Below are 20,739 nucleotides of genomic sequence, written 5' to 3'. Positions count from 1 at the left end.
ATTTTACTGGACTGAGAATTCACAAAAGGGAATAGTGTATCATCTACACTGCTAGAGAGCAGGATAGAATCTGTTCTCAATTTGTAGCACAGTATTAGATAGATTGGAGCTCAGAAATATTTGTTATATTACTAAAATGATGTATGGTTATTCGTTTTTAAGGGTATACCTTCACAGGGCTTTATTCATATTAGATTGTTGAGTTTGTTCTGTAAATTAAGTGAATAGGAAACGAAAGATGAAATGCTAGAAGGGCAGAAAGACAAAGGATGAAAGGTAGATTGTGGCCAGATTGGAGAGTCTTGTTGACAGACTAAATTTGGACTTTATTCTGTAAAGGAAATCTGAATCATTCAGAGGGAAGGAGTGGCACAATGAAATTGATACCCTGGGTCAACTGATTTAATCAGTGGCCAGATTTGAAAGAGAAAAGTTTAGAGAGGGAAACCACTATTGGTGGTCCAATTTCAATATTTCAAGCAGCAACTTATCATAAACAGGTTGTAGGGATACTAGTCCTGAAAAGGAGACTAAGAGAGATTGTACCTGTTTTGCAGCCCCACCCCTTAATCCCCAACCCCACCCCTTCCTATTATGTCAGTGAGCCAGGGACAGCCCAGGAAGTGAGTTTTTGACTGTCAGTCAGCGTGAGGATTTGGGAATCACGGGATCTGCTGCTGCAGAACTCAACACAAAAATATTTTCTCAAATCTTTCTACGTTCTGTCAGCGGCTTTTCTACTATTGCAGTTGATTTCCTTTCTATGATATTACACCGGATCCCAGGTAGGGGATTTGCCCCTTCCTTCTCCTCTCTCTCCTTTTCCTGAACTTAGGACTCTGTGCCTCTTTCTTGAAGAATACCAGGGGCTTCTGAAGTTTCCCAGTCTGTGGGGAACAGATTCAGGCAGCAACACTGCAGAGGTGGGAGTTCAAGGAGCGTGAGTCAGGATTTGTTAACTTGTCAGGCAAACAGCCTTTCTGTTTATAGATTTTATGCAACATACAGGGTCAGGGTTCAGGGTTTAGAAATTCTCTTGGATCTGCAATAGGAAAAATATTCACTATTTAGCACTTTCTCAACTAAAAATTACTGCTACATGTTCTAATGTAAATGTTTGGTTCTTCTATTTGCATTCTGGTGGACTTCTTTAAAAACTCTAACACTTCTAAGTATTACACCGTGCAGCCTCTTAAAGAGAGTAGCATTTGAGATAGACTTTGAACAACAGATAAAACTTCCTTAGGGATAGACTAGTGGGAAGGACATTTAGGGTGAAAGTGAATTTTCTTTGGGAAATAAGGAAATAGTTGGATTTGACAGAATTGGTTACTTACGGGGCTTCCCAGATGACGCTAATGGCAAAGAACCAGATGTTAGAGATGTGGGGTTCTATCCCTGGGTTGGGAAGGTCGCCTGGAGAAGGAAATGGCAACCCACTCCAGTGTTCTTGCCTGGAGAATCCCATGGACAAAGGAACATGGCAGGGTTCAAAGTCCACAGGGTTGCAAAGAGTCGGACACAGCTTAGTACACGTGCTTTGAGCCTATATCTCTGAGAAGGTCTCAAGTGCTCTAAACTGAATTTTTTGAAAGATTTTAAAGAAGTGGGATAATAGATACAATGTTGTAAAATATTTTGCTAAAAGACTAGTATCCCTATATTTTAGTTTGATTTTCTAGTTTAGACCTCTATATCACTTAGTTTTATGAGTTAAAATGAAAGATTATCTTATCGTATCCAATTAGTTATGTACTTGACCCACCCCTCTGTGTTAGGCAATACTGCCTGTGAACACTGAATACATATGAAATAATAGGGACAATTTTCAGCTCTCTATTTTAAAATAATTTTTTTGTGGCTTTTGAATTTGAGGTAATTTCAGAACAGGTATCAGTGCATTATTTAATTTACAACAGTTCTTTCCTAGGAAATGCCGTGTACATTCATGTGTATGCCATTAAAATAGAAGAAATTAAATTGAAGATCCTATTAAATTCACATAAATCCTGTGAAATCTTTAGACTCACATTCTAGTCTGTCTAAAGTACTGAGATTAATGTAATTGTGATAATATCGAATGGAGGTTATTTATATTTCTTTATTTAATTTTTTAAGCTGTGTGGCATGTGGGGATCTTAGTTCCCCACCAGGGATCAAACCCATACCCCTGCAGTGAAAGCTCAAAGTCTTCATTACCTGCTGGACTGCTAGGGAAGTCCTGGGCATTTTTATTAAACATGAGGTGTAGCTATTAGCACATCTGTGGTTAACATGTAGATTCAGTCTTGTGAAAAGGCCTGCATTGTTCAACAATGAGAAATGATAGCAATGGTAATTAAAGTCCTGAGTTAATTAAGCAGATTTGTACTGCAGGAACACAAAAAGGATTGTGGTTCACAAATGGAGAACTGAAGAGTTGATGATCTGAGAATAAGGAATTTGGAGACTGTATTTGGTGATAGATTTATATTTTCCTTACCAGTAGATGCGACTGTCTCTGGAGAAACAGGCATGTTTATAGAAGACTGATAAAATTTTTGTGCTTTTGATTTCCTCTTCCTAGTTTTGAAGAAGGCCATGGAAAAAACTCATCAGAAAACAGTGATCTTTGGTCAGGAGAAGACTCTTCCATGCATTGCACCGCTTCTAACCACGGTGGAAGAGACTCTGCAGGTCATCTCAGCTCGAGTCCAGGGACATTTTCCCGAGTGGCTCAATGGCTATCTACTTCGTGTTGGACCTGGGAAATTCGAGTTTGGGAAGGATAAGTAAGCCTTGATTTTGGAGAACAGTTTAGTTTTCTTAGCATGGGCTCTTTCTATGTAATGTGCGTAATATCTGCTTCCTCTCAGAAGCTAACATTGCTACACAATCCCTTTGATCACAGCTAAGGAAACTGTAGCCTACAGGAAAAAAAAAAATGGAGATTTTAATTCTTCTTTAAAAGTCCTGACTTCTGCTTTGCAGACTGTTATAAATTTCAAGTCGTCTGAAAGTTTATGCTAAAACAGAAGTGTCAGAAACTATCTGTATGATTACTGAGCTCTGTTTCATCACAAGTTCCTGGAGGAAGGGGCGATGTCTTCACTTCATACCACTCTCTTACCCAGTACTCCCCAGACACGGTGGCTCTTTCAGTTCCTCAAACCAGGAATGTTTATTTTTGCTCAGGGTCTTGGCATTGGCTGGCTTATCTCTGTTCCCAAGTCTGATTCTTGTCATTCAGATATCAGCTGAAATTTCACATCCTTTGAGCTTTCCCTGATCTCCCAATCTAAAGGTGCTGTTTTTTATATTATTTATTTTAATTCTCTGCATTATCAATAGCTAGTATATTTTTGCTTGTTTACTTATTAGCTGTGTTTCTCACTAGATGGCAGTTTCATGATGGCAGGGACCTTTTCTTGATTACCCCATATCCCCAGTATCTAGGATAGTGCTCTGTAGTTAAACAGCACTCAAAATATATATGTAAGTAAATGGGAAGCCCAGCAACTCATTGATGTATCATTTCTCTGTGTGACTACTAGGGACATGAAGTGATGTGAAGAAATCATTGTGGTCAGGAAGAAATCTACTTTGCTTTAAACATAAAAAAATTTTAGAAATTTTTTTTTCATTGTGAAAGTTTTTACCTGTATTAAACTTTTTGAAATATAAAACCAAGTGAGGGAAAAGTGTGTACCACATCCTCTGTTAGCACTTTGAAATATTTCCTGCTGATCTTTCCCCCATCTCTATAGATTTGTTTTAAATAATTACAATCATATGAAAAAAATTTTTAGTGAGGTTTAATTGACATGTTAGTTTCAAGTGTACAACATAATGATTCAATATTTGTATATATTGTGAAATTATCATCACAAGTCTAGTTAACATTCCTAACCATGCTGCTACTGCTGCTGCTAAGTCGCTTCAGTCATGTCCGACTCTGTGCGACCCCATAGACGGCAGCCCACCAGGCTCCCCCGTCCTTGGGATTCTCCAGGCAAGAACACTGGAGTGGGTTGCCATTTCCTTCTCCAATGCATGAAAGTGAAAAGTGAAAGTGAAGTCGCTCAGTTGTGTCCGAGTGTTCGCGACCCCATGGACTGCAGCCTACCAGGCTCCTCCGTCCATGGGATTTTCCAAGCAAGAGTACTGGAGTGGGTTGCCATTGCCTTCTCCAATTCCTAACCATACATGTTAACAAAAATTTGTTTTTCTTATAATGAGAAGTTTTAAGATTTACTGTTGTACATGCTGCGTGCTAAATTGCTTGAATTGTGTCTGACTTTTTGTGACCCTATGGAGTGCAGCCCGCCAGGCTCCTCTGTCCATGGGATTTTCCAGGCAAGATACTGGAGTGGGTTGCCATGCCCTCCTCCAGGGGGTCTTCCTGACCCAGGGATTGAACCTGCTTCTCTTATGTCTCCTCTATTGGCAGGCAGGTTCTTTACCACTAGAGCCACCTGGGAAGCCAAAGATTTACTGTTAGCAACTTTCAAATATGCAATACAGTTTTATTAACTATAATCTGACTCTGTATTTTACATCCCTTATTTATTTTATAACTGGAAATAAATTTTCATCCCATTTACCTCTTGCAATAACCAATCTCTTTCAACCACCAACTTATTCTCTGTGTCTGTGAGCTTGTTTTTCTTTCTTTCTGTTTACTCTTTATGATTTAATCTTTAAGATTCTACATATAAGTGAAATCATATGGTACTTGTCTTTCTCTGTCTGACTTATTTCACTTAGGATAATGCCCTCAAACTCTACTCACATTAAAAATGGCAACATTTCCTTCTTTTTTATGGTGGATTAGTATTCCATGATGTGTGTGTGTGTAAAATTTATATATATCACATCTTCTTTATCCATTCATCCATCCGTGGGCACTTAGGTTGTTTCCATATCTCAGCTATTTAAATAATGCTGCAGTAAACATGAGGGTGATGCATCTTTTATGAGCTAGTGTTTTTTATTTCTTTGGATTAATATCCAGTGGATCATATGGTAGTTCTGTTTTTGATTTTATGAGGATTCTCTATTTTTTGTGGCTTTGGTAGTGGCTATACTAATTTATGTTTTCACCAACAATACGTGAGTGTTCTCTTTTCTCCCCAACCCTTGTTATTTCTTGTCTTTTTGATAATAACCATTTTAACAGGTGTGATGTGGTATGTCACTGTAGTTTTGATTTTCATTTCCCTGATGATTAGTGATGTTGAGCATCTGTTCGTATACCTGTTGACCATCTGTATGTCTTTTTTGTAAAATGTCTATTCAGATCTTTGGCCCATTTGAAAAATAGGTTTATGTTTTTTTTTGCTATTGAGTTGTATGAGTTTTTAAAAAAATATATTTTAGATATTAACTGAATTTTTTGTCCTTATTTTAAAAATTTCATACTGTCTTAAGGCTTTTTATCTGTGTTGCTACAAATCTGAATGATTTACTTTTTTGGTGACTATCTAAATTTAACCTTTATTTAAAAACTTTCTTGTATTTAATTTATTTATGTTTAATTTTTTATTTTTAAAATTATGAACATATGATAACACATTTATAGGAGACTTGGAAAATACAGAACAAAGTTACATATAGTTCCACTATATATTACAATTATTTTTTTAAATAGATAGATTAAGATTTTTAGTTGGAGTTTCATATCAAGCTCTCAAAAATTAATATAATGAATAGACAGAAAAGTGGAAGATATAGTAGACCTGAAAAGCACTATGAACAAGTTCAGCATAATTAAGATTTATACAATTTTCGCACAGTAGCAGGATACAAATTCTATTCAAGTTTCCATGGACTATGAACCAGGAGACACTGGAACATATCCAGGGACATAAAACAAGACATAAACATTTCATGATCTAAAGGTACTGAAATCATATAGAGTCTGTTCTCTTATCACTGTGGAATTATGTTGGAAATCAATATCAAAAGATATTTGAAAATAACCCACACATTTTCAAGTGCAATGTGACATTTCATGAATCTTTGACTCAGTCATTGAAAGCCTTAATAAAGCTAAAAGACTGAAAAAACACAGAGGGTGACTGAAGCGAAGAAAGCATTTAAATGAGAAATTAATATAAAAATGAGAAATTAAAATCAAAGACACTTTAAAAATGCCATTATTTGGAAATTACATGTCCACTTTTAAATGATGGATGTAGATGACTTACTTTTAATGGCTGGATGATATTCCAGGAAACTTTTTAAAAAATGTGATAAAATATACATAACATTTACCATCTAAAATTTGCCAACTACTTCTGATTGTGCAGTTCAGTAGCATTAAGGACATGCACGCTGATGTGCTGTTATCACCACCATCCATCTACTTTTCATCTTGCAAAACTGAAACCCTGTATCCATTAAACAGTAACTCCTCATTTTCCCTTTCCCCAAGCTTAGTCATATTCCTGTGGTCCTGGTGGGAGTCTGGTCATGGCCGTACTGTGCTTCTCCACCTGTTGTTAGAAACAAATCAAGAATTAGGGCATAATTAAGATATATTTCTTAATAACTCAGATACTTTAATTTTCTGAATCTGTTGCATCTTGTCTTCACTGAGTATTGGACTTATAAAATGACAGTGCTAGAAGGAAACAAAATGCAATGTTCTTCTACCACCCTATCCCTCTCAGCCAGCTGCTGCAAGAAGCCCTTGAGAAATTACTTTAAATGCTTAGGGCAATGGTTGGGGGACTGGGAGGGTAGAGATTTCTCTCTACCTCCAAATCTCTACTGATTTGGAGGTAGAGAGAAAGAAAATTACTGGTCTATGGATCGCCCCTGCCCCCGTAAGCCCTAACAGAGATGTTCTTCTTTTCCCTATTTTTATCTGGATTTCATGAAATTTATAATTTGAAAAAAAAGATCATGAAGCATAAAGGAGGAGGAGGAGGAAAAATAAAAATAAAAGTACCAGTCCACCTCCCAAAGGGTAACAGCCTTACAAAAAACACATGGTATTTCATCTGCTGTAGAAGTGGCTCTAGTCAGTTGTAAGCAGCAGAAAGATCTTTGTGGGGAAAGGAAAGTGGGTGGTGTGGTTGGTTGGTCCTTGTAAGTGTCTACATTGCCTTCAAATCAATATTTTCAGAGCCAGCATTAGGCATGTATAGCAAGAACAAGATCTTGCCTGACCCCTGGGTGAGAAGTACAGATATCTTCTAATTAAAGAGGCAAAAAACTGAGGCTTAGTTTAGTGATTGGCTCCCAACTTCGATTGACTGATTGATTGATTTTCATGGGAGAATGTTTCCTTTTTTTATATATAAAAGGCATCATCAGTTATCATAATATACAGCTTTCTCTTTTATGGATCCCTAAGTCTCTTTCATATATTTCTTTTCAATAGAATTTACTTGCAAATATTTGGGGGGCATTTCTTTGTTTTTAGACTTTTATTTTATTTTGGAGTACAGTTAATTGACAATATTGTGATAGTTTCAGATGTACAGCAAAGTGATTCAATTAGATATATACATGGTATATAGTCACTAAGTGGTGGTGTTTAGTCACTAAGTCATGTCCAGTTCTTTGCAACCCCATGGACTATAGTCCACCAGGCTTCTCTGTCCATGGGATTTCCCAGGCAAGAATACTGGAGTGGGTGGCCATTTCCTACACCAGGGGACCTTCCTGACCCAGGGATTGAACCCATGTCTCCTGCATCTCCTGCATTGCAGGGGGATTCTTTACCACTGAGCCACCAGGGAAGCCCCCATACATGTGTATGTTCTTTTCCGAATTCTTTTTCCATTTAGGTTGTTACATAATCCTGAGCAGAGTTCCCTGTGCTATACAGTAGGTCCTTGTTGGTTATCCATTTTAAACATAGCAGTTTGTACATGTCCATCTCAAACTCCCTAACTATCCTTCCTACCCACACTTTCCCTGGGTAACCATGAGTTCCTTCTCAAAATCTGTGAATCTGTTTCTGCTTTGTAAATAAGTTTATATGCATAATTTCTTTTTAGATTCCATATATAAATGATACATAGATATTTCTGAGTTACTTTATTCAGTATGACAATCTCTGTGTGTGTCATCCATATTGCTACAGATGGCATTATTTCATTCTTTTTAATGGCTGAGTAATATTTCACTGTATATTGTGCCACATCTTAATCCATTCACTTATTGATGGACATTTAGGCTACTTCCACGTCTTGGCTGTTGTAAACAGTGCTACAATGAACACTGGGGTGCAAGTATCCTTTTGGACCATGTTTTTCTCTGGACATATGCCCAGAAAGGATTGCTGGGTCATATGGTAGCTGTATTTTTAGTTTTTTAGGGAACCTCCATACTGTTTTCCATAGTGGCTGTATCAATTTATATTTCTACAAACAGTATAGGAGGGTTCCCTTTTCTCCACACTCTGTCTAGAATTTCTTGTTTGTAGTCTTCTTGATGATGGCCATTCTGACTGGTGGAGAAGGCAATGGCACCCCACTCCAGTACTCTTGCCTGGAAAATCCCATGGACGGAGGAGCCTGGAAGGCTGCAGTCCATGGGGTTGCTAAGAGTCGGGCACGACAGAGCGACTTCACTTTCACTTTTCACTTTCATGCATTGGAGAAAGAAATGGCAACCCACTCCAGTGTTCTTGCCTGGAGAATCCCAGGGATGGGGGAGCCTGGTGGGCTGCCGTCTATTGGGTCGTACAGAGTCGGACACGACTGAAGCGACTTAGCAGTAGCAATTCTGACTGGTGTGAGGGGGTATCTCATTGTGGTTTTGATTTGTATTTCTCTAATAATTAGTGATGTTGAATATCTTTTCATGTGCTTCTTGGCCATCTGTCTTCTTTGGAGAAGCGTCTATTTATGTATTCTGCTCAGTTTTTGATTGGGTTGTTTGTTTTGATGATATTAAGCTGCATGAGCTGTTTGTAAATTTTGGAGACTAATCCCATGCTGGTCACATAATTTACAAATATTTTCTCTGAATCTGTGGATTGTCCTTTTATGTTATTTATGGTTTCATTTGCTGTGCAAAAACATTTAATTTGGTCTCATTTGTTTATTTTTGTTTTTATTTCCATGACTCTGGGAGATGATTGAAAAAAATATTGATATAATTTATGTCAGAGAGTGTTCTGCCTATATTTTCCTCTAAGAGTTTTATAGGGTCTGAGCTCACATTTGGATCTTTAACCCATTTTGAGCTTATTTTTGTGTATGGTGTAAAAGGATGTTCTAATTTCATTTTTTACATGTAGCTGTCCAGTTTTCTCAGCACCATTTATTGAAAAGACTATCTTTCCACCATTGTATAGTCTTGCCTCCTTTGCTGTAGATTAATTGACCAGAGGTGAGTAGATCTATTTATCGGCTTTCTGTCCTGTTCCATTGATCATATTCCTATTTTTGTGCCAATACTATACATTTTTGATGACTATAGCTTTGAAGTGTAATCTGAAACCAGGAAGCCTGATCCCTCCAGCTTTATTTTTCTTTCCCAAGGTTGCTTTGGCTGCTGCTGCTGCTGCTAAGTCGCTTCAGTCGTGTCCGACTCTGTGCAACCCCATAGACGGCAGCCCACCAGGCTCCCCCGTCCCTGGGATTCTCCAGGCAAGAACACTGGAGCAGCCCTATAGAATGAGTTTGGGAGTTTTCTTTCCTCTGCAATTTTTGGGAACAATTTTAGAAGAATAGGTGTTAGCTCTTCTCTAAATGATTTGTAGAATTTGCCTGTGAAGCCATTCAGGTCCTGGACTTTTGTTTGTTGGGAGTTTTTTTTTTCTTTTTTGTTGGGAGTTTTTAATCACAATTTCAACTTCAGTGCTTATGACTGGCCTGTTCATATTTTCTATTTCTTCCTGGTTCAGTCTTGGGAGATTGTACCTTTCTAGGAATTTGTTCATTTCTTCCATATTGTCCATTTTATTGGCATACAGTTGTATTGGCATACAGTAGTAGTCTCTTATGATCTTTTGTATTTCTGTGGTTTCAGTTTAACATCTCCTTTTTCATTTCTGATTTTATTGATTTGAGTCCTCTCCCTTTTTGTCTTGATGAATCTGGTTAAAGGTTTATCAGTTTTGTTCATCTTTTCAAAACACCAACTTTTAGTTTCATTGATCTTTGCTATTGTTTTCCTTGTTTATATTTCATTTATTTATGCTTTGAGCTTTATGATTTATTTCCTTCTACTTAGTTTTGTTTGTTCTTCTTTCTTTAGGTGTAAAGTTAAGTTGTTTATTTGGGATTTTTCTTGTTTCCTGAGGTAAGATTTTATTGCTATAAATTTTCCTCTTAGTACTGCAGGATTGGTTGGAGCATTTAATCCATTTACATTTCAAGTAGTTATTGATATGTATGTTCCTACTACCATTTTCTTAATTGTTTTGGGTTTGTTTTGTAGGTCTTTTTTCTTCTCTTGTGGTTTGATGACCATTTTTAGTGTTGTGTTTGGGTTGCTTTTTCTGTGTGTGTATCTGTTGTAGTTTTTGGATTTGCTATTCCCATGAGGTTTTGAAATAGCAATCTATATGTGACAAAGGTGTTTTAAGTTGCTGATCTCTTCCCTGCCTAGAGGAATTCCTTTAGCAATTGTTGCAAATCTGGTCCTTCAGCATTTGTTGCAAAGCTGATGCTGAATTCTCTTAGGTAACAGAGGCCTTCAAGAGGGCTCATGCCAATGAGCACTTCACAGAACTACTGCTGCCGGTGTCTTTGTCCCCACAGTTGCGTGCTCTGCCACCTCTGCAGGAGACCCCCCAGTACTAGCAGATAGATCTGGCCCAGTCTCTTCTGGGATCACTGCTTTTTTCCCATGGGTCCTGGTGCACTTAAGAATTTGCATGTGCCCTTCAAGACTGGAGTTTCTGTTTCCTCCAGTCCTGTGGTAGTCCTGCAATCAAATCCCATTGGCCTTCAAAACCGGACTCTCTGGTGACTTCTCTTCCCATTGCTGGATGCAGGGCTCCGAACCTTCCCTCCAGTGGGAGAACTTCTGTGGTCTGGCTATTTTCCAGTTTGTGGGTCACACACCCTGTGGGTATGAGATTGATTCTATCCAGTTGTGCCCTCTCTACTGCTTCACTGTGGCTTCTCTTTTGTCTTTGTGTGGAGGGTATCTTTTTTGGTAGGTTCCAGCATTTTTCTACTGATGGTTGCTTACAAGTCAGTTGTGATTCTGGTGCTCTCACAATAAGGGGTGAATGAATGTCCTTCTACTCCACCATCTTGAGATCCCACTTAGATTTAAAGGCAGCGGTGGAGACCTGAAGTAAAGGTGACTCTTAACCTATGGACGAGAATAGCTCTGCTTGGTTGTTCGGGCCACATCTGAAGCTTATTCCACAGAATTGTCTACCCCTGAAACCTTGAACTCTGAAACTCTACTCTGTTCTTAAAACCCCAATTTCCACACCCCTCCATTCCTTTATCTTATGAAACTTATCTTTAATTGCTTCATGTTCTCGTCTTATTCTTCTCCATCTTTTCAGTTTATCAGCTTTCCTTTAATTTCTTCTTCCTGGTATAGATTCCGTGATCTATAGATTTCTATAGATTCCTTCACATACACTCTTACTGCCACCATCCTCTCTGTCTTTCCCCTGGTGAGCTACATGCCTCTGACCATTTCTGGTCCTACATTAGCCTATTTCTGGTTTCCTCTGCTCAGTGTCCAGGCCTGCTAAGCATTTCTAGAGGAAATCACATAACCTAACAGATTGATTCAATTACAGAATTATGATTTCCAGCTCCATCTGAGTCCTTGCTGCTGCCAAGAAACCTTTAGCTCTTTCCAGCTTCCCATGGGGTCCCTTTCCCGAAACTTCCTTCACTCTGCCTGTCCCTTTGACTGTCAACAGACAGACCTGCCCACTTCATTATGGATAGAGGGGCAATGGGATTTGAGCTCCTTGAACTGCCCTCTTCCTTACCTCCCTAATTCCCCAGAGAGTTACTCCTGCCTTCCATCATCAGAGCAGAAAGAGGCCTCTTCCCCTCCTCTGAAACCTCGCCGCTTCATTCCTGCCCTCCCTTTGTATCTGTTTCTCCTTCACTAATCCCTCATGTCAGCCTGCAAGTGTCCTCTCATCCTGAAATCCCCTTGTTCCTTTGCACGTTCTTCTCCAACTAATACCCTCTCTCCCCCCTCATTGTTTCTGTTTTCCTGCTTCCTGAGGTCTTTTCAGTTCACTTCCATCTGACTTTTCACCCCACCATGCTACAGTGCGTGCATGTGTGCTAAGTTGCTTCAGTCATGTCTGACTCTTTGTGACCCTATGGACTGTAGCCTGCCAGGCTCCTCTGTCCATGGGATTCTCCAGGTAAGATTACTGGAGTGTTTTTTCATGCCCTCCTCCAAGGGATCTTCCTGATCCATGGATCAAACGTGCGTGTCCTGAGGTTCCTACCTTGCAGGTGGATTCTTTTACTGCTGAGCCACCAGGGAAGTGGTATCAGTTCTCAAAAAGGTCACCAAAGCCTATTAAGTGTTAAATGAAATGGGTTTTCCAGTTCTCAGTCTACTTTTCTACAACATTTGACCTTCTTGTCAATGTCCTAACATTCTCTGGTCCTAGACTCCCACATAACACTTTCCCGTCCCTCTGATTGTATGTTCTAAAATAATTTTTTGCTGCTCATTTTGTCTCACTTGTCCCTTCATGTTGGTGTACCCCAGCCTCTGACCTGAGTATTCCTTCCTTTTCTTTCATTGTGTACTTTCTTTGCTGTAGTAGAAATAGTATATTCTTTTGAGTAAGATGGAGTGGGTTCAGATTCCATGTTCACCACTTATCAGCACTATAATCTTGAGCAAGTTTTCCCATATGAAAAATGGGACTAATAATACTGATTTTAATGACTGAGTATGAGGATTAAAGAGATAATGCATATAAAGGAGTTCTCAGTGGCTGACAGGAATGAGCACTTAGTGCATTTTCTTTCTCTTCTTTCCCTTCAGTGCCCTCTTTCCCCATTCCCCTTCGGGATAAGTAACTTCTAGTTCACCTTACTTTTGTAGATTCCAGGATGTGGAGTCAGCGCTGGACTGAGATGCTTGTTCTGCCACTTGCCTGTCCTGTGGCCTTGATTTGTTGTTGCTGTGAACCTTGGTTTCCACATCTATGCCATGGTGATAGTAGTTCCACATCTGCAATCAATGTTGGGTCAGGGGAATAAATATTTATATATTTGACCCTTGAACAGCACAGGGGTTAGGCGTGCCAAACCTCTGCCTAGTGGAAAACTGTCTACAACTTACAGTCAGCCTTTTGTACCCATGGTTCCTTCACACCTGTGGGTTTTTAACAACCAACTGCAGGTTGTATAGTTTACTACAGTATTTCAGTCCAGTTCAGTTTAGTCACTCAGTTGTGTCTGACTCTTTGTGACCTCATGAACTGCAGCTTGCCAGGCTTCCCTGTTCATCACCAACTCCCAGGGCTTCCTCAAACTCATGTCAATCAAGTCGGTGATACCACCCAACCATCTCATTCTCTGTCGTCCCCTTCTCCTCCCGCCTTCAATCTTTCCCAGCATCAGGGTCAGTGAGTCAGTTCTCCACATCAGGTGGCCAAAGTATTGGTGCTTCAGCTTCAGCATCAGTCCTTCCAATGAATATTCAGGGTTCATTTCCTTTAGAATGGACTGGTTTGATTTCCTTGCAGTCCAAGGGACTCTCAAGTGTCTTCTCCAGCACCACTGTTCAAAAGCATAAATTCTTCAGTGCTCAGTTTTCCTTATGGTCCAACTCTCACATGCATACATGGCTACTGGAAAAAGCTATAGCTATGACTAGAAGAACCTTTGTCGGCAAAGCAGTTCTCTGCTTTTCAATATGCTATCTAGGTTGGTCATAGCTTTTCTTCCAACGATCAAGCATCTTTTAATTTCATGGCTATAGTCACCATCTGCTGTGATTTTGGAGCCCAAGAAAATGAAGTCTATCCCTGTTTCCATTGTTTCCCCATCTATTTGCCATGAAGTGATGGGACTGGATGCCATGATGTTTGTTTTTTGAATATTGAGTTTTAAGCCAGGTTTTTCACTCTCCTCTTTCACCTTCATCAAGAGACTTTTAGTTCCTCTTCATTTTCTGCCATAAGGGTGATGTCATCTGCATATACGACGTTATTGATTTCTCCAGGCAATCTTTATTCCAGCTTGTGCTTTATCCAGGCCAACATTTCACATGATGTACTCTGTATATAAGTTAAATAAGCAGGGTGACAATATACAGCCTTGATGTACTCCTTTGCCAATTTTGAACCAGTCCATTGTTCCATGTCCAGTTCTAACTGTTGCTTCTTGACCTGTATACAGGTTTCTCAGGAGGCAGGTAAGGTGGTCTGGTATTCCCATTGTTTCAAGAATTTTCCACAGTTTGTTGTGAATCACACAGTCAAAGGATTTAGAATAGTCAATGAAGCAGAAGTAGGTGTCTTCTTGGAATTCTCTTCCTTTTCCTATGATTCAACAGATGTTGGCAATTTGATCTCTGTTTCCTCTGCCTGTTCTAAATCCAGCTTGAACATCTGGAAGTTCTTGATTCATGTACTGTTGAAGCCTAGCTTGGAAAATTTTGAGCATTACTTTGCTAGCATGTGAAATGAGTACAATTGTGCAATATTTGAACATTCTTTGGCATTGCCTTTCTTTGGGATTGGAATGAAAACTGACCTTTTCCCGTCCTGTAGCCACTGCTGAGTTTTGCAAATTTGCTGGCATATCGAGTGCAGCACTTTCTTTTAGGATTTGAAATAGCTCAGCTGGAATTCCATCACCTCCACTAGCTTTGTTCATAGTGATGCCTCCTAAGGCCCAGTCGACTTCACTCTCGAAATGTTTGGTTCTAGGTGAGTGATCACACCACTGTGGTTATCTGGGTCATTAAGATCTTTTTTGTACAGTTCTTCTATGTATCTTTGCCACTTCTTCTTAATGTCTTCTGTTTCTGTTAGGTCCATACCACTTCTGTCTTTTATTGTGCCCATCTGTATATGAAATATTCCCTTGAAGTGAACTGAAGTGAAGTGAAGGTCACTCAGTTGTATCCAACTCTTTGGGACCCCATGGACTATAGAGTCCATGAAATTCTCCAGGCCAGAATACTGGAGTGGGCATCCTTTACCTTGTCCAGGGGATCTTCCCAACCCAGGGATCAAACTCAGGTCTCCCACATTGCAGGCAGATTCTTTACCATCTGAGCCACAAGGGAAGCTCATATTCCTTTGGTATCTCTAATTTTCCTGAAGAGATCTTTAGTCTTTAACACTTTGTTGTTTTCCTCTATTTCTCTGCATTGATCACTGAGGAAGGCTTTCTTCTCTTTCCTTCCTATTCTTTGGAACTCTGCATTTAGATGGATATATTTTTCCTTTTCTCCTTTATCTTTTGCTTCTCTTCTTTTCTCAGCTATTTGTAAAGCCTTCTTAGACAACCATTTTGCCTTTTTGCATTTCTTTTTTTTGAGGATGGTTTTGATCCCTGCCTCTTGTACAATGTCACAAACCTCCATCCATATTTCTTCAGGCACTCTATCAGATCTAATCCTGTGAATCCATTTGTTACTACCACTGTATAATAAGGGATTTGATTTAGGTTATACCTTAGGGACTAGTGGTTTTCCCTCCTTTCTTCAATTTAAGTCTGAATTTTGCAATAAGGAGTTCATGATCTGAGCCACATTCAGCTCCAGGTCTTGTTTTTTTCTGACCGTATAGAGCTTCTCCATCTTTGACTGCAAAGAATATAATCAATCTGATTTCGGTGTTGACCATCTGGTGATGTCCATGTGTAGAGTTGTCTCTTTTGTTGTTGGAGGAGGGTGTTTGCTATGATCAGTGTGTTCTCTTGGCAAAAGTCTGTTAGTTTTTGCCATGCTTCATGTTGTACTCCATGGCCAAATTTGCCTGTCATTCCAGGTTTCTCTTGACTTTTTACTTTTGCATTCCAGTCTCCTGTGATGGAAAGGACATTTTTTTTGTGTGTGTTAGTTCTAGAAGGTCTTGTAGATCCTCATAGAACCATTTGGTTTCCACTTCTTCAGCATTAGTGGTTGGGGCATAGACTTGGATTACTGTGATTTTGAATGGTTTGCCTTGGAAATGAACCAAGATCATTCTGTCGTTTTTGAGATTGCACCCAAGTATTGCATTTCAGACTCTTTTGTTGTCCATGAGGGCTATTCCATCTCTTCTAAGAGATTCTTGCCCATAGTAGCAGATACAGTGGTCATCTGAATTAAATTTGCCCATTCTGGTCCATTTTAGATCACGTATTCCTAAAATGTCGATGTTCACTCTGGCATCTCCTGTTTGACCACTTCCAATTTACCTTGATTCATGGACCTAACATTCCAGGTTTCTATGCAATATTGTTCTTTACAGCATCAGACTTTACTTTCACCACCAGACACATCCACAGCTGGGTGTTGTTTCTGCTTTCGCTCAGCTTCTTCATTCCTTTTGGAGCTATTTCTCTGCTCTTCTCCAGTAACATATTGGGCGCCTACCAACCTGGGGAGTTCATCTTTCTGTGTCATATCTTTTTGCCTTGCATACTCTATATGGGGTTCTCAAGGTAAGAATGCTGAAGTGGTTTGCCATTCCCTTCTACTGTGGACATATTTTGCAGGACTCTCCATCAAGACAGTCTGTCTTGGGTGGCCCCACATTCAGTTCAGTTCAGTAGCTCAGTTATGTTCAACTCTTTGTGACCCCATGGACTGCAGCATGCCAGGCTTCCCTGTCCATCACCAACTCCCGGAGCTTGCTCAAACTCATGTCCATCGAGTCAGTGATGCCACCCAACCATCTCATCCTCTGTCATCCCCTTCTCCTCCTGCCCTCAATCTTTCCCAGCATCAGGGTCTTTTCCAGTGAGTCAGCTCTTTGCATCAGGTGGCCAAAGTATTGGAGTTTCAGCTTCAGCGTCAGTCCTTCCAATGAATATTCAGGATTGAATATTTCCGTTAAGATGAACTGGTTGGATCTCCTTGCTGTCCAAGGGACTCTCAAGAGTCTTCTCCAACACCACAGTTCAAAAGCATCAATTCTTTGGCACTCAAAGAAGGCTTTCTTTATAGTCCTACTCTCACATCCATACATGACTACAGGAAAAACCATAGCTTTGACTAGATGGACCTTTGTTGGCAAAGTAATTTCTCTGCTTTTTAATATGTTGTCTAGGTTGGTCATAACTTTTCTTCCAAGGAGCAAGCATCTTTTAATTTCATGGCTGCAGTCACTGTCTGCAGTGATTTTGGAGCCCAAGAAAATAAAGTCTGTCAGTTTCTATCGTTTCCCCATCTATTTGCCATGAAATGATGGGTCCAGATGCCATGATCTTAGTTTTCTGAATGTTGAATTTCAAACCAACTTTTTCACTCTCCTCTTTCACTTTTATCAAGAGGCTCTTTAGTTCTTTTTTGCTTTCTGCCATAAGGGTGGTGTCATCTGCATATCTGAGGTTATTGATATTTCTCGCAGCAATCTTGATTTCAGCTTGTGCTTCATCCAGCCCGGCATGTCACATGATGTACTCTGCATAGAAGTTAAATAAGCAGGGGACAAAAATACAGCCTTGACATATATGGCATGGCTCATAGTTTCATGAGTTAGACAAGGTTGTGATCCATGTGAAGTCTGGTTAGTTTTCTGTAATTTTGACTTTCATTCTGTCTGCCCTCTGATGGATGAGGATAAGAGGCTTGTGGAATCTTCCTGATGGGAGGGACTAGATGTGGTTCTTGTTCTGGTAGGCAGGGCCATGCTCAGTAAATTTTTAATCCAATTTTCTGCTGATGGGTAGGGATGTGTTCCCTCCCTGTAGTTTGGCCTGAGGCCAAACTGTGGTGAGGGTAATGGCAGTAACGGGGACTTCCTTCAAAAGGACATATGTCAGCACGCAGTTGCTCCCAGGATTGTTGTATTCAGTGCCTCTGACCCTGCAGCCGGTCGCTGTTAACCCACACCTCCACCAGAGACTCGCAGACACTCACCAGCAATTCCGGCTCAGTCCCTTGTGGGGTCACTACTCCTTTCTCCTGGGTCCTGGTGCATACAAGGTTTTGTTGTGCCCTCCGAGAGTCTATTTTCCTGGGGGTTTTCAGTCCTTTTGTTGGATCCCGGGAAATCTGTTTTGGGTCCTAGAACTTTTGCAACAGTGCGAGAACTTCTTTGGTATAATTGTTCTCCAGGTTGTGTGTCATCTGCTCAGTAGCTCTAAGTGGGGCTAATGGTGACTTCCTCCATGAGGACTTATGCCACTCGCTGCGCCTCCCAGGGCTGCTGCCGCCGGAGCCGCTGTCCCCGTGGCAGGTCACTGCTGATCCATGCCTCCACAGGAGACACTGAAACACTCAAAGGCAGGTCTGGCTCAGTCTCTTATGGGGGTCACTGTTCCTTTCCCTTTATCCTGGTGCACACAAGGTTTTGTTTGTACCCTCTGATTGACTCTGTCGGGTCTGATATTTGATTTCACAAGTATATATTTCATAAATATATATATATATTTTATATAAAATTATGTTGTTCAAGGATCAACTGTATATACACATTATTTACATACATATCTTTTCATAAATATATATTTTTATGTCCTGGTGACATGCCCAGCACAGCACCCAACACACAGTAAGTTCTCAGCAGGTGGTGGTGTTATTCCAGAGCCATCCGTATTCGTGTCACACACAGGTACTCTCAAAGATCTCTCTTCCACACTACACCCATCTCTTCTATCTTAAACCTGTATTTTGCCAGCTGGCTGTGATACATCTCTACTCTGATGATTTGCGAATGGCTCAGACTCTTGTTCAAAACTGAACTGCTTGCTTTTCTCCCAACATTTGCTCTTCCTGTATTCTCCATCTCAATTAAAGAGTCACCATCCATTCCGGTGTGATTTTTTGGACTCCCTCTCTCTGTTACTGCCTACCTCATGACAGGCATCTCTGACTTATTTCTGCAGTTTGTCCTTTTCTCATTGTACTGTTTCATTTTAAGCTTTCATCTTCTCTCACTTGAATTATTACCTGTTTGTTCGTCTTTCTGTCCCATATGCTAGTGTGTTCAGAGTGACACCTTTCTAAGATACAGGTTTCACTGTTTCACTTTTCTGTTCCTAGACTCCATGCATCCATGGCAGGAGGCACCAGTGTGATCCCTGGTCAGGGAACTAAGATCCCACAAGTTGTATGTTGCAGGCAAAAAAAAAAAAAAAAAAAAAAGAAATGACAATGAAAAAGAAGTCATTGAATAGATAAAAAAATATAAAAGACTTTGTGGGCCTCTATGCAAATATGCTTGAAAACCTCAAGGAAATGAATAATTTCCTGGGGAAATACAGATTACCAAAACTGACAGAGGTAGAAAGTTTAAAGACACCAGTTTTTGTGGAAGTAAACAAGAAACTTATTGAGTAACTAACTGCCTCTTTAAAAAAGTACTAGGCCTCGATTATTTCACAGAGAAATTCTACCAAACTTTTGAATATCAGATAGTTTCAGTGCTTTATAGATTATTTTTGTTCAGTTGCTCAGTCATGTCCAACTCTTTGCAACCCCATGGACTGCAGCATGCCAGGCTTCCCTGTCCTTCACCATCACCCAGAGCCTACTCAAACTCATGTCCATTGAGTCAGTGATACAATCCAACCATCTCATCCTCTGTCATCATCTTCTCCTCCTGCCTTCAATCTTTTCCAGCATCAGGGTCTTTTCTAATGAGTCAGCTCTTTGCATAAGATGGCTGAATTATTGGAGTTTCAGCTTCAGCATCAGTCCTTCCAATTAATATTCAGGATTGATTTCCTTTAGGATTGACTGGTTTGATCTCCTTGCAATCCATGGGACTCCCAAGAGTTTTCTTCAACACCACAATTCAAAAGTATCAATTCTTCGCCGCTCAGCTTTCTTTATGATCCAACTCTCATATCCATACATGACTACTGGAAAAATCATAGCTTTGCTTATACAGACCTTTGTTGGTGAAGTAATAGCTCTGCTTTTTAATATGCTGTCTAGGTTTGTCATAGCTTTTCTTCCAAGGAGCAAGTGCCTTTTAATTTCATGGCTGCAGTCACCGTTTGCAGTGATTTTGGAGCCCAAGAAAATAAAGTCTCTCACTGTTTCCATTGTTTCCCCCTTTATTTGACATGAAGGGATGGGACCAGATGCCATGATCCTATTTTTTTGAATGCTGAGTTTTAAGCTAGATTTTTCATTCTCCTCTTTCACTTTCATCAAGAGGCTTAGTTCCTCTTCTCTTTCTGTCATATGGGTGGTATCATCTGCATATCTGAGGTTATTGATATTTCTCCCAGCAATCTTGATTCCAGCTTGTGCTTCTTCCAGCCCAGCGTTTCTCATGATGTACTCTGCATATAAGTTAAATAAGCAGGATGACAATATATAGCCTTGAAGTACTCCTTTCCCAGTTTTGAACTAATCTGTTGTTCCATGTCTGTTTCTAACTTTTGCTTCTTGGGCTGCACAGGTTTCCCAGGAGACAGATAGGATGGTCTAGTATTCCCATCTCTTCAAGAATTTTTCAGTTTGTTGTGGTCCACACAGTCAAAGAGTTTAGAATAGTCAATGAAGCAGAAGTAGATGTTTTTCTAGAATTATCTTGCTTTTTCTATGACCCAACAGATGTTGGCAATTTGATCTCTGTTTCCTCTGCCTTTTCTAAATTCAGCTTGAACATCTGGAAGTTCTTAGTTAATGTACTGTTGGAGAATTTTGAGCATTACTTTGCTAGCA

General features: G+C 39.9%; 1 protein-coding gene across 1 annotated transcript in view; it reads left to right on the top strand.

Annotated features, from left to right (window-relative positions):
* Window positions 1-626: 626 nt before the first annotated feature.
* BCO2 (beta-carotene oxygenase 2) overlaps window positions 627-20,739 on the top strand; it is a 61,950-nt gene continuing 41,837 nt past the window's right edge. Inside the window, exons 1-2 of the mRNA XM_006065235.3 lie at window positions 627-785; window positions 2,567-2,771. Of these exons, the coding sequence (XP_006065297.2) occupies window positions 764-785; window positions 2,567-2,771 (227 nt within the window). The 5' untranslated portion in view covers window positions 627-763. The remainder of the gene's footprint in view (window positions 786-2,566; window positions 2,772-20,739) is intronic.

Source organism: Bubalus bubalis, chromosome 16 (assembly GCF_019923935.1).
Source record: "Bubalus bubalis isolate 160015118507 breed Murrah chromosome 16, NDDB_SH_1, whole genome shotgun sequence".
NCBI lineage: Eukaryota > Metazoa > Chordata > Mammalia > Artiodactyla > Bovidae > Bubalus > Bubalus bubalis.
This window is presented reverse-complemented; position numbering and strand designations above follow the sequence as displayed.